The sequence below is a fragment of the Panthera onca genome, chromosome C1 (genome assembly GCF_046562875.1).
Source record: "Panthera onca isolate mPanOnc1 chromosome C1, mPanOnc1 haplotype 2, whole genome shotgun sequence".
Taxonomy (NCBI): domain Eukaryota; kingdom Metazoa; phylum Chordata; class Mammalia; order Carnivora; family Felidae; genus Panthera; species Panthera onca.
In genome coordinates, this window is record NC_138346.1 from 210,288,301 (window position 1) to 210,298,652 (window position 10,352).

The 10,352-nt window shown below is 59.7% G+C and overlaps 1 protein-coding gene across 1 annotated transcript; it reads right to left on the bottom strand.

Annotated features, from left to right (window-relative positions):
* Window positions 1-907: 907 nt before the first annotated feature.
* On the bottom strand, window positions 908-6,973 carry CTRC (chymotrypsin C). Its single transcript, XM_078450580.1, has 8 exons — window positions 6,934-6,973; window positions 5,685-5,776; window positions 5,488-5,585; window positions 4,520-4,645; window positions 3,430-3,566; window positions 2,475-2,620; window positions 1,542-1,694; window positions 908-922 (listed from the first exon to the last, which is right to left on the bottom strand). The coding sequence occupies exons 1-8, from the start codon at window positions 6,971-6,973 to the stop codon at window positions 908-910; spliced, it is 807 nt and encodes a 268-aa protein (XP_078306706.1).
* Window positions 6,974-10,352: the final 3,379 nt, after the last annotated feature.

Here is a 10,352-nt window from a genome sequence, read left to right on the forward strand (position 1 = left end):
AGGTTCCCACTTGGACACTAGATCTCTCTCTTTTTTGGCCCCACTTGCCCTCTAGTTGGCCTCAGGGGGGCTCCCTTCCCCGAGCCTCTGTGGCTCATGCATTACTGGCCCTCCGTGCCTGTGACCTCGCCCTGCTCTCTCTTCTCTCCGGACCTCTGTTTCCCTGCCAGTCTGATACAGCAAAAGCTTTTCCAGCTCGGACCTGCTGTGACTGTGCGTGGAGGCCACCGTTTCCCTCGAACCTGCCCCCCCTGAAGGAGGCGCTGGGACCCTCCTCCTTCTCACAGTGCCCAGTACAGGGCTGGCGTAGGTCAGCGCTCATTGGACATTTCTCGACCAAGAAAGCCCGAGCTGACAGCAGCCCTGGGGTCTGATCCAGGGTGGGCGATACTGGGGAGTCTCTTTCTCAGGGAGCCAGTGGTCGTCCCTGAGCAATGGGCATTCTCCTGTGGCCATCCTCCCCGGGCCGGGGAGCTGTTCTTGGGGGGACCCCATCCTCTCCGGGCCGGGGAGCTGTTCTTGGGGAGACCCCATCCTCTCTGGGCCGGGGTGGTGTCTGAGGACCGACCAGGCTCCTCTCTGGAGGCAGGATCAGGAAGGGGGTGATTTGATCAGGCCACTGTGGTCCACAGTCTGTGAGATGTTGGGGGGTAAGTGTCCGGTGTGGCCTTAACTCTCATCCTTTGAGACTACCGTGTGGCTTTCTGGGGTTCCCTCTCCACCGGCACCCCAGCAGCATCCTCCACAGCCGAACCAGGTGGGCTGAGGGGGTCTCTCTCTGCATCCCTGGTGTGGAAAGGGGCAGCCCCTACAGAGCCCGGGGGCCCGCGGGGGAGGCACACATCACAAATGCAGGCAGTCTGAGGGGGAAGGATGTTTATTGGGGTTGCAGGCTCCCAAGGAAGAATCACAGCTGCATTTTCTGGAAGAACAGAGAACAGGGAGAGGGACTTGGGTGGAGGTATGTGTGTGTGCCCCCTTCTGGGGCAGCATGAGGCTCTGCCGGGAGAGAACACTGCCCGAGAGGAGGAAGGGGGCGTGGCAGGCAGCCCCAGGGCCTTGACAAGCCCGTCTCGCCTCTGCCCAAGGGGTCTGAGCCCCCTCGGGACTTAAGACCACTGTGCAAATGGGGGCTCAGAACACATCCTGTCCCCCTGGCATGAGGCTCCGAAGTCCAGAGTGACCCTCTGTTCCCCCATCCTCGGGTACATGTGGCCACCCCTGCTGACCCCTCTCCCCTGCTGGGCCCTGCTCTCATGGGGTTTCACTCTGGTGGCAGGGGCGGGGCCGGGGGGGACTGGTGTGGTGCCTGGGGCGGATCCACAAGCACTTGCTGAAGCTGGTGGATAAAGGGCTGAAGTTAGTGACCGTTTCCTTCCCTGCACCTGACTCAACATCTGCAGACAGGAAGCCCGTGGCACTTCCTGAGTGGGCGAGTGAGTGAATGAATGAAGGAGAGAAGGAGCGAGTGAAGGGATGGGTGGGGGGGTGGGTGAGGGGCTGGTGGGGGCGGGAAGAAGGGCTCGGAGACGGGCACCCACCTCATTGATCCAGTCGATGTAGGCGGACACGCGGGTGAAGACCGTGGGCTTCTTAAGGGTGTTGCAGCCCAGCCCGGAGCCAAAGCTCACGATGCCTCGCACCTCCCAGGAACCGTTGTCAGCCTGGCAGTTCAGTGGGCCGCCCGAGTCTCCCTGTGGCCGACCGGGCAGAGGTCAGCCCCCGGGGCCTCCCCCAGAGGCTTGGGAGGCAGGGGCGGGTCACGGGGGTGGGGGGATAGGGGGCTGAGACCCCCTGTTTTGGCCTCGGCCTGTCCACGGTGAGGGAGGCGGCGGGGATGTGGTTTGGGAGTCCCAGGCTAGCTCTTAGGTTGCTGTGTGATCTTGGGATAAGGATAACCCTCTCTGTGCCTTGGCTTCCCTAGCTGTTCAGGTCGTGTGTAAGGCTCTGCGAGCTGGACAGAGAGGTGAGGATGCCAGGAGCCACACTGGAGACCCGGGGGAGCGAGGAAGGGTGGGAGTGGGGGGAGGGGTCGTGTGTTTGAAAACAGGACCGTTTCTGATGGTTTTAGATGTTTCTGGGTCAGGTTGCCTAAGCCCCCTGCCTCTGACTTCGATGAGGTCTCTTCTACGCTTGTTAGACTTGGTCCTCACATCAACCCTGTGCTCACGGTGCCTCCATTTTATAGCTGGGAAAACTGGGGCTCAGAGAGGGGAAGCAGCCTGCCCAAGGCTGCACAGCTACCAAGTGGCGGGATTAGGACTCGAACTCGCTCCACACCCCTGCCCGCACGATAGCGCGGAGGGGTGGGGCTGACAGGTTTCCCCTGAGCCTCCCGGGCCCAACCAGGGAGAGGGTTTGCTCACGCGGGTCCCCCCCCCCCCCCCCCCCCCCGCACCTCCTTTGCCCTCCTCACTGCCCCCTTCCACTTGGCCACGTGGGGCAGGGACACGGTGCGGGGTGTGGACACTCACGTTGCAGGCCGAGATGACACCGTCCCCACCCGCACACACCATGGTGTCCTTCACCATGCTTCCCCACCAGTCCTTCTGGGTGCACGTGGTGTGGTCTACCACGGGCTGCAGGCCTTGCTGGAGCTCGTCGGCAATGGGGCCGTTGGCTGGGGGGGAGGGGGGGACAGATGTTGGCCCCGCGTCAGCCCGGACGGCGCCAGGCCTTCGGGGAACAGAGGGCTGGACGGGGCCGGGGCGGGACCCAGGTGAGCTCTGGCTCCCCTCGGGGGCAGCCACACACACACACACACACACACGCGCACACACACACACACACACACGCACGGGCCCTTAACGGAGAGAAATGACTCCGAGCCTGCGGTCCCAAAGTCTGAGTCAGAGACCCTTCTGAGGGTGGGGAAGGGAGCCCGCGGGAGGCAGAGCTCATCTGTAGGAAGCCCTCCAGAGATAACCACTGCGTTGACTTATCTTTAACTTGGATTCTGGGGTTTCCCCAGGGTCCATCATTTCCTTGTCGCGTCCGCCTTTGGTGTCCTACCATCCGAGGTCTTTCTTCCCCCCGGATTTTCCCAGGACAGACCTGCGTGTTTCTGTAAGTCTTCTGTGCTTTCGCTTATTTGCATGCACCCTTTTAACTTAGGCATGTGGTTTTCCAGAAGCTCCAATCCCCTGCCCCCAGCGGCTTGCCTGGTTTATTTCGTAGTCAATTAGACCAGGCGCCGCTCTGAGTACTTGACAAGTTCCAATCTTACAACACCCCTCAGGTGCCCTTGCGAGAGGGTCTGACACGTGGTAGGTGCTTAATAAATACGAGCTGTTACTATCACAAGGGTAAAACAGATGTGAAGATGTTGAGACAGAAAGGAAAAGGGTCGGGCAACGGCGGGCGGTGCGCTTATCGTGGGAGCCGCTTCCTCCAGGAAGGCTCTCATGATTTGCCGGGGGCTGTACTCACTCCAGAGGCGGCCCCAGCCTGTGACGTAGCAGGGGTAGTCTTGAGGCAGCAAAGAGCCCTCCTCCGGCAGGCATGCCACCTGGATGGTGGCACTCAGCTGCACGGGCTCCGCCAGCTTGATGAGGGCAATGTCGTTGCTGGAATCCAAAGTGGAGGCGGTGAGTGTGTAGGAGGACGCCGGCTCCACGAGCTAAGGCTAAGCAGCCCAGGCTGTCAGCCGGGAGCCAAGCCTAGGGTGACCAGGAGTCCTCCTCGAGGACAGCGAGTTTCCTAGTGGCAGACAGAGATGACACCTGCCTCCCAACACCGTGGTGCGCCCCTTGAGAGGAAACTTCCGTCTCATGTGCCTTCCCGTCATGTGAGGCTCTATGGAGGGGAGACTAGAGCAGGAACTTTCCGGGCCGCTGCAGGCTACGTACCAACGAGACATGACCTTAAAGCCAATTGGAAATGATCGAAGAGCGGCCCCTGCAGAGCTGGTTTGATTCCCTGTTCTGCTACATACTGGGCTGTGTGACCTGGGACGTGCTCCCTAACCTCTCTGAGTCTGGGCTGTGTGACCTGGGACGTGTTCCCTAACCTCTCTGAGTCTGGGCTGTGTGACCTGGGACGTGCTCCCTAACCTCTCTGAGTCTGGGCTGTGTGACCTGGGACGTGCTCCCTAACCTCTCTGAGTCTGGGCTGTGTGACCTGGGACGTGCTCCCTAACCTCTCTGAGTCTCGGTTCCTTGTCTAGGGCTGTTGTGACAGTTAAATAAGATTATTGCAATATGGGCACGCAGGAGGCACTCAGTAACGGCGAGTCCTGGCTTGGCCTCTGGCTGAGAGACTTCAGGCAAGACACCGTGGGGGCCTCGGGGGTCTTTATTCCACGTGGAGCTTCTGGGAACCCTTGGCCAATGATGGAGACGGAAGAGGCGTCCGTCTCCATTTAGCATTTCTCCATTTTGCATAAAGGGGTCGTCTGCTGGCTGGTCAGGGTGAGGACAGGGTCCAGGGACAGGGTGGGGGCGGGTTCTGTCATATCGGGGACCCCCACCGCCCCCATATCGGCGCTTCCCCCAGGGGCCGTGAAACGGCGGGCACTCACCGCACCAGGAAGGAGTTCCACTTCTCGTGGACAAAGATAGTGTCCACGTTCGCGAACAGGGAGCCTTCCTCATTGTCCACCACCAGGTTGTTCTTGCCCAGGGCCACGCGGTAGGTCTTGGTGTTGCTGAGCAGAGGAAGGGGACTGGGTCAGGGTGGCTTCCTGCCCTTGCTGGCCAGAGGGGTAGGGAGGCAACTCGGAGCTTTGGCGGCCCAGGCCTGTGGCCACCGTGGGCATCGTTTTGGGGAAGTGAGTCTCCATCGGCACGGACCCTCCCCGGGGCTCAGGGTGAGGACCCTGCTCTCGGGGTCAAGTCTACCCTGATTCCCAGGGGGGGCGGCCCTGGGCCTCAGTTCCCTCATCTGTACGGCGGAGACCGCGTTGGCATCGCCTGCCCAGGTGGCTGTGACGCGAGCCGGTCCAAGCCGCCACCGCCTCTCGCCCGGATGATCTCGCGTTCGTTCCTGCCTCCCCCGTCTTCTGCTCTCCTCGCACACGCTGCTCCTGCCACCCCTGCTCGCACGCTATTTCTCACACCTACCAAGTAGCCTCCCTCCTCCTGGTCTTTGCACTGGCTGTTCCCTCTGCCCGGAACACCCTTCCCTCACTTCCCTCGGGTCCTCCCCTGGCCACCCCGTTTAAAATGGGACCCCTCCCGCTTTCCGGCCTGCCTTATTTTTCCTCGTTGCCACTCGATACGTCAGATGGCTACTTGTTGAATGGCCTGTTGCTCTTATGCTAGAATGTAAGCTCCCTGCGAGCCCGGAGTGTCCTCACCGCTGCGTGCCCTGGCACGCTGTGGGCGCACAATAAATGCTTGCTGCATGAAGAGGTGAACGGCGAAGCTACTGGGTAGAAGCGGCTTCGGGAGCCCAGTGCCTGGGGTGTGTAGTAGGTGCTCAATAAAAGCAGTCATCAGGCTGGCACCCCGGGGCGGGGGCGGGGTCCCTGGGCGTCACCCCGCTCACCTGATGCAGTGGGCGGCTGTGAGGACGAAGCTGTTGGCAATCAAGGTGCCGCCACACGTGTGTCTCCACGTGCCATTCTTGAGGTACTGGAGAGAGATCTGGAGCGGGGGCGGGGGGGGGGGCCACATGTCAGCCCTGGGACCCTCACCCCGCCACCCTCTGCAGCCCACCTCCCACCCCTGCAGCGGCATGCTTACCTGCCAGGGCCAGCTGTGGGGCCTGGCATTGTCTCCTCCTACCACTCGGGCCGATAGGTTGGGCAGGAAGCTGGGGACCCCGCAGCTGGAGGCTGGGGGATTCGGGAGGGGAAGCGCACGGGTGAGAGGGGCCAGCACCCCCAGCAGGGAAGGGGCAGGTGGCAAGGGCACAGGCTTTGGGGCTGGGCAGACGCGGGCTCAGGTTTTACTGCCCGGGGAAGCCGGCTAGTTCTCTGGGCCTCAGCTTCCCTCTCTGTGCAATGGGAAGAGTGGCACCAGCTTGGTGAGTTTGAACTGAGGACGAAATCAGACAACGCGTAGAAAGACTTTAGTAAAAGGCCTGGCGCGGAGCGAATGTTTGAGGCGTTGAAGGAACTAAAAAGGCAGCTGCGTGTGTGTCCCCAGATAAAGCTGCGTCTTTCCTTCTCTCCCTGCTGTCCCTTTTTAGACCGCAGCAAAATGGGGGTGTGTGAGCACCGAATCCAGGGTTCCAGACTGTCAGGGTTGGGGAGCTGGGCGGAGCGGTCAGGAGCATGTGCTCTGCAGCGAGATGGCCCGGGACTCAAATTCCGGCCCCACCGTTAACCAGTCATGCGATCTCAGGCAAGATCCTGAGCCTCGCTGAGCCTCAGTTCCTCGTCTGTAAAATGGAGGTGTTGATAGACCCTGCCGTTCAAGGTTGCTGCGCCAGTCAAATCAGCTCCTGCCTGTCAAGGGCTTGGCGCGGCGCCTGGCATATGGTAAACATGTAACAAACAGCAAGCTGCTATTATTACTTAGGACTGTCATTGTCGTTAGCCGGAAGGACTCTCAATCAAGTGCTCTCATCTGTCAAAGGAGCCAGTGAGATCTAGAGAGGTGAAGTGGCTTGTTGTTGTCCTGCCCAGAGTAAGTGACATTCAAGCCAAGTCCCTTGATTCCTGTCTGGGAGAAGGTCACCAAAATGGGTGAACAAAGCATCGGTCCCCAAGGAAGAGATGCCAACGCTGAGAAAGCCAGGCCCTTATGGTCCCTGGAGAGAGCCCGGGATGAGGCGGTGACTGTCCCCCGGCCACATCATCAGCCTATTTTGCAGATATGGAAACAAGGGCTGCCCAGCAGGCGAGTGCCTTGCTTGACACACAGCTGGTCGCCCCAAATCCCCTTTCCTGGAGCTGGGGAGAGCCCCCCGCCGCTCTCCTTGCCCCCGGGGAGGCCAGCCTGAGCACAGAGCCTGCCGGCCCCAGCTAGTCCCCGCCCCAAGGCTTACCACAGGCCAGGAGCGCGGCTAGGGTGGTGAAGCCCAACATGTTGCGAGTGGGACTGGCTCAGGACCGAGTGGCCGTCGAGGTGGGCAGGGACACACTTATAGGCAGGTGTGGGGGTGGGACCACCTGCTCAAGGCCGAGCCGCCCCTCAGAGAGAAACCTGTTCCGGCAAGGCCCTTTCCCTGACCTTGGGCGGTTACTGTTTAATTTGGGCAGGAAATGGGGCTGGCTCAGAGGCATGGGTTTCCCAAATCTCCTGAGACAGAGCAAATTCTGAGGCCCGCAGGTTTGGGGGGACCCCCCGCCACTCTGCCTGGAGCGTGCTCTCCTCCTCTGTCCCTAACTCACACTGTTTAATTAGCATTGATCGGGCACCTATCATTTATTGGGCCTCGTGCCCGGTGCTTCCCGCATTCACTCAATTGTTCCGATGTGAAGTAGACGCTTTTATCCCCGCAGCGAGGAGGAGCAAGCTGAGACTCAGGGGGTCAGCGACTGCCCAGGGTCACACAGCTGGGTGACAACGGAACCCAGATTTGAAGTCGGGACTTCTAACGCCAGCCCGGGGTTCATCCTGCCGCGGTCCGCCGTTTCTTTCTCTCTCTTCCCCTCTCTTCTTTCTCCTTCATTCAACTCATATTGTCTGGTCTTGGGGTACCCCCTGCCTTCCTGCTGTGGATGGAGGCGGAGGTCCGGCAGCCCCTGGGCGGTGCCCGGTTGGCCGAATTCCTCCCCAGAGCCACAGTTATCTCCCTGCAAAGTCGCGGTCTCCCCGTCTCTAAAAGGGGCGGATAGGACTAAATGCATCCCAGGTGACTGTTGGTCCCAAGGCGCCCTAACTTGAGCGTCAAGGTCGAGTGGCAGATCTGGGCTGGTGGCACTTGGTGTGGGTCCAGAGCACTGCGTGTCCAGAGTTTCCATCCAGAGCCCCGGCAGTCTGGGCTTAGGGTTTGGTTTCACCCATTTGCGCCGAGGCCTGACTTGGGCCTGGCCAGTTCGATTCTCCTCTCCCTCCCCTTTCTGCCCTTTGGATGTTGTAACAGTGCTTATCTGAGGGTGCTATTTTATTCAGCTTAAGTTCTTTCTTAAAAGCGAGCATCCATGACTTTGGTAATAGAAAGATCAAGAAACGTTTGGTAAAAAGAGACTGAAAGACAGGGAGCGTAAAGGTATGTGTAGGGGTCTTTCCTGCTGCGTTGGGGATCTCAGGCTGCAGGGAACTTTCTGTTGCATTCTCAAGGCCGGTCCTGACAGCGGGGTCGGTGGCTGCTACACCTCGGACCCGGAGCAGACCCGAGCGCTGCAAAGGGTCATCCTGGCCTGCAGACGGACCTTGTACGCGGAGAGGTGGCCCGAGCTTCGTGGCGGATCTTGGGAGCGGCAGGAGATCAGACTTCTGGTTTCTGGCTCCGTTAGTGACTTTCCGGATGGCCCTGGGTCTTGGGGAAGCTCTTTGGGCCTCAGTTTCCCTTGAGCAACGTGGGGAAATGATGAACTGGGACTTTGCTGGTGGACACTGGGGGACGCAACGACCTCAGTCACGTGCACACACCCACAGCTACACGAGCTCGCGGGGACAGGCAGACAGACACACGCGCATACATGCGCCTCCATATGTGTGCACGTGTCACAAGTGTAGCCCGTTCACTGATACACAGGTACACGCAGGGCTACGTGCCTCACCTTCAAACACGTACACAAACCTAGAAATGACCCCGAACACACACACACACAAGTACTGAGGTACCAGATGAAGAGTCAAGAATTTTCTTCTTTTTTGGGATGTTTGCAGAGACGCTGACCTTTTTTTTTTTTTTTTTTTTTTAATTTGTTTTAATGTGTATTCATCCTTGAGAGATAGAGACACCACGAGCAGGAGAAGGGCGAAGACAGAGGGAGACGCAGAATCGAGAGAAGGCTCCAGGCTCTGAGCCGTCAGCACAGAGCCCGACGCGGGGCTCGAACCCACGAACCGTGAGATCATGACCTGAGCCGAAGTCGGACGCCCAACCCACGGAGCCGCCCAGGCGCCCCGACACTGACCTTGTTATGGAGGGAAGGTGCAGACTGTTCTGAAGGCGTGGACGGCATCAGCTCTAGGGGAGCCTCCTTGTTTTGGGAACTTTACGAGCCCTTCACGGAAGTAGGTACCAACAATTGCACTCGGAGGAAACCGATGTCTCCTGAATCTGCCTCAGACGGTGAAGACGGCACGGTGAGTGCTTTGCCTGCTGTTGGGCCATATTCCTGAAGCGGGGAGAACCCAGAGCCGTCGCTTCTTGGCTGTGCGACCTTGTGTTGATGACTCAACCTCTCTGTGCTCCTGGCCCTCGTCGATAAAATGGGGGTAAAAAATGCTATCTGCTTCACACGGCTTTTGCAGGGAGCGCCCGGCACACGGCAAGCTCTGTGTAAGCACTGGCTGGGGAGGGGTTGTTAATATCTGCAGAGGGGGGCTCTGTGGAGTGAATTTCCTGGATTAACTTGATGAAACGCTTGACTGTTTTGTTTGTCCAGACTGTGAGGTGCTGACAGTCTGTGTACATAGAGGCCATCCCTCCCTCCATCCCTCCCTCTCTCCATCCCTCCCTCCATCCCTCCCTGTCTCCATCCCTCCCTGTCTCCCTCCCTCCCTCCCTCCATCCACCCATCCCTCCCTCCATCCATTCATCCATCCCTCCACTCCTTCCTCCCTTCCTTCCTTCCTCCCTTCCTTCCTTCATTCCTTGCTTCCTTCCTCCCTTCCTTCCTTCCTTCCTTCCGCCCGCATTTGCTTGGCCTTGTGCTAGGCCTGGGGCTGCAGAGATAAGACCCCCTCACAACTGCTGGAGCTCCCTGCTGGGCATGGCAACAAGTGTTTCTCAGAGTGTTCGGGCCGAGGGCTGGCAGCCCTGAACGAGAAGAGGTTAGTTCTGGGAGCTGGGAGCTGGGTGGGGGTGCGGATCGCAGAAGGATTCCTTCTCTACAGCCTCCAGGTCCAAGATGAACTTGAGGACTTGAGGGTGTGAGAATGTTGGAATCCTCATTCTCACCACCCTTGAAGTCTGTGACTTCCGGGGCCTGGAGTGGGGCCTCCCAGGGCCCAGGCACTCAGGGCCAGACTGTCCTGGAAAAATAATCAAGGGTGACTTGGCAGTGGCTGAGGTCGCCGAGGGGGTGGGGGGAACCTCGGGAGAAGCCGTGCCAAGGTTGGGAGCCAGGGGTGGTGAGAGCCTGAGAAATGGGGCAGGTGTCACTGACGGGGGCCCATATTTTCTAGTCGCCGGGACAGGACTCTCCGGTGGCAGCTGCTACTTGGGTGAGGGCCACTAAGGGACCAGCTGGGGGTGGGGGGCGGGGGCTGGCAGTGCTTCTCCTTAAAACCAGATGTAAGTACTGGGGGTTCAGAGGCGGTCTGGGGGCTCCTGCAGGGTTTTGGTGT

Excerpts from the sequence above, each read along its gene's own strand:
- CTRC (XM_078450580.1), bottom strand. The coding sequence starts at position 6,973 with ATGTTGGGCTTCACCACCCTAGCCGCGCTCCTGGCCTGTG. Across the intron at positions 3,567-4,519 it reads TGGAACTCCTTCCTGGTGCG|CAACGACATTGCCCTCATCA; the intron begins GTGAGTGCCCGC and ends TTTGGATTCCAG. Across the intron at positions 1,695-2,474 it reads GTGTCATCTCGGCCTGCAAC|GGAGACTCGGGCGGCCCACT; the intron begins GTGAGTGTCCAC and ends GGTCGGCCACAG.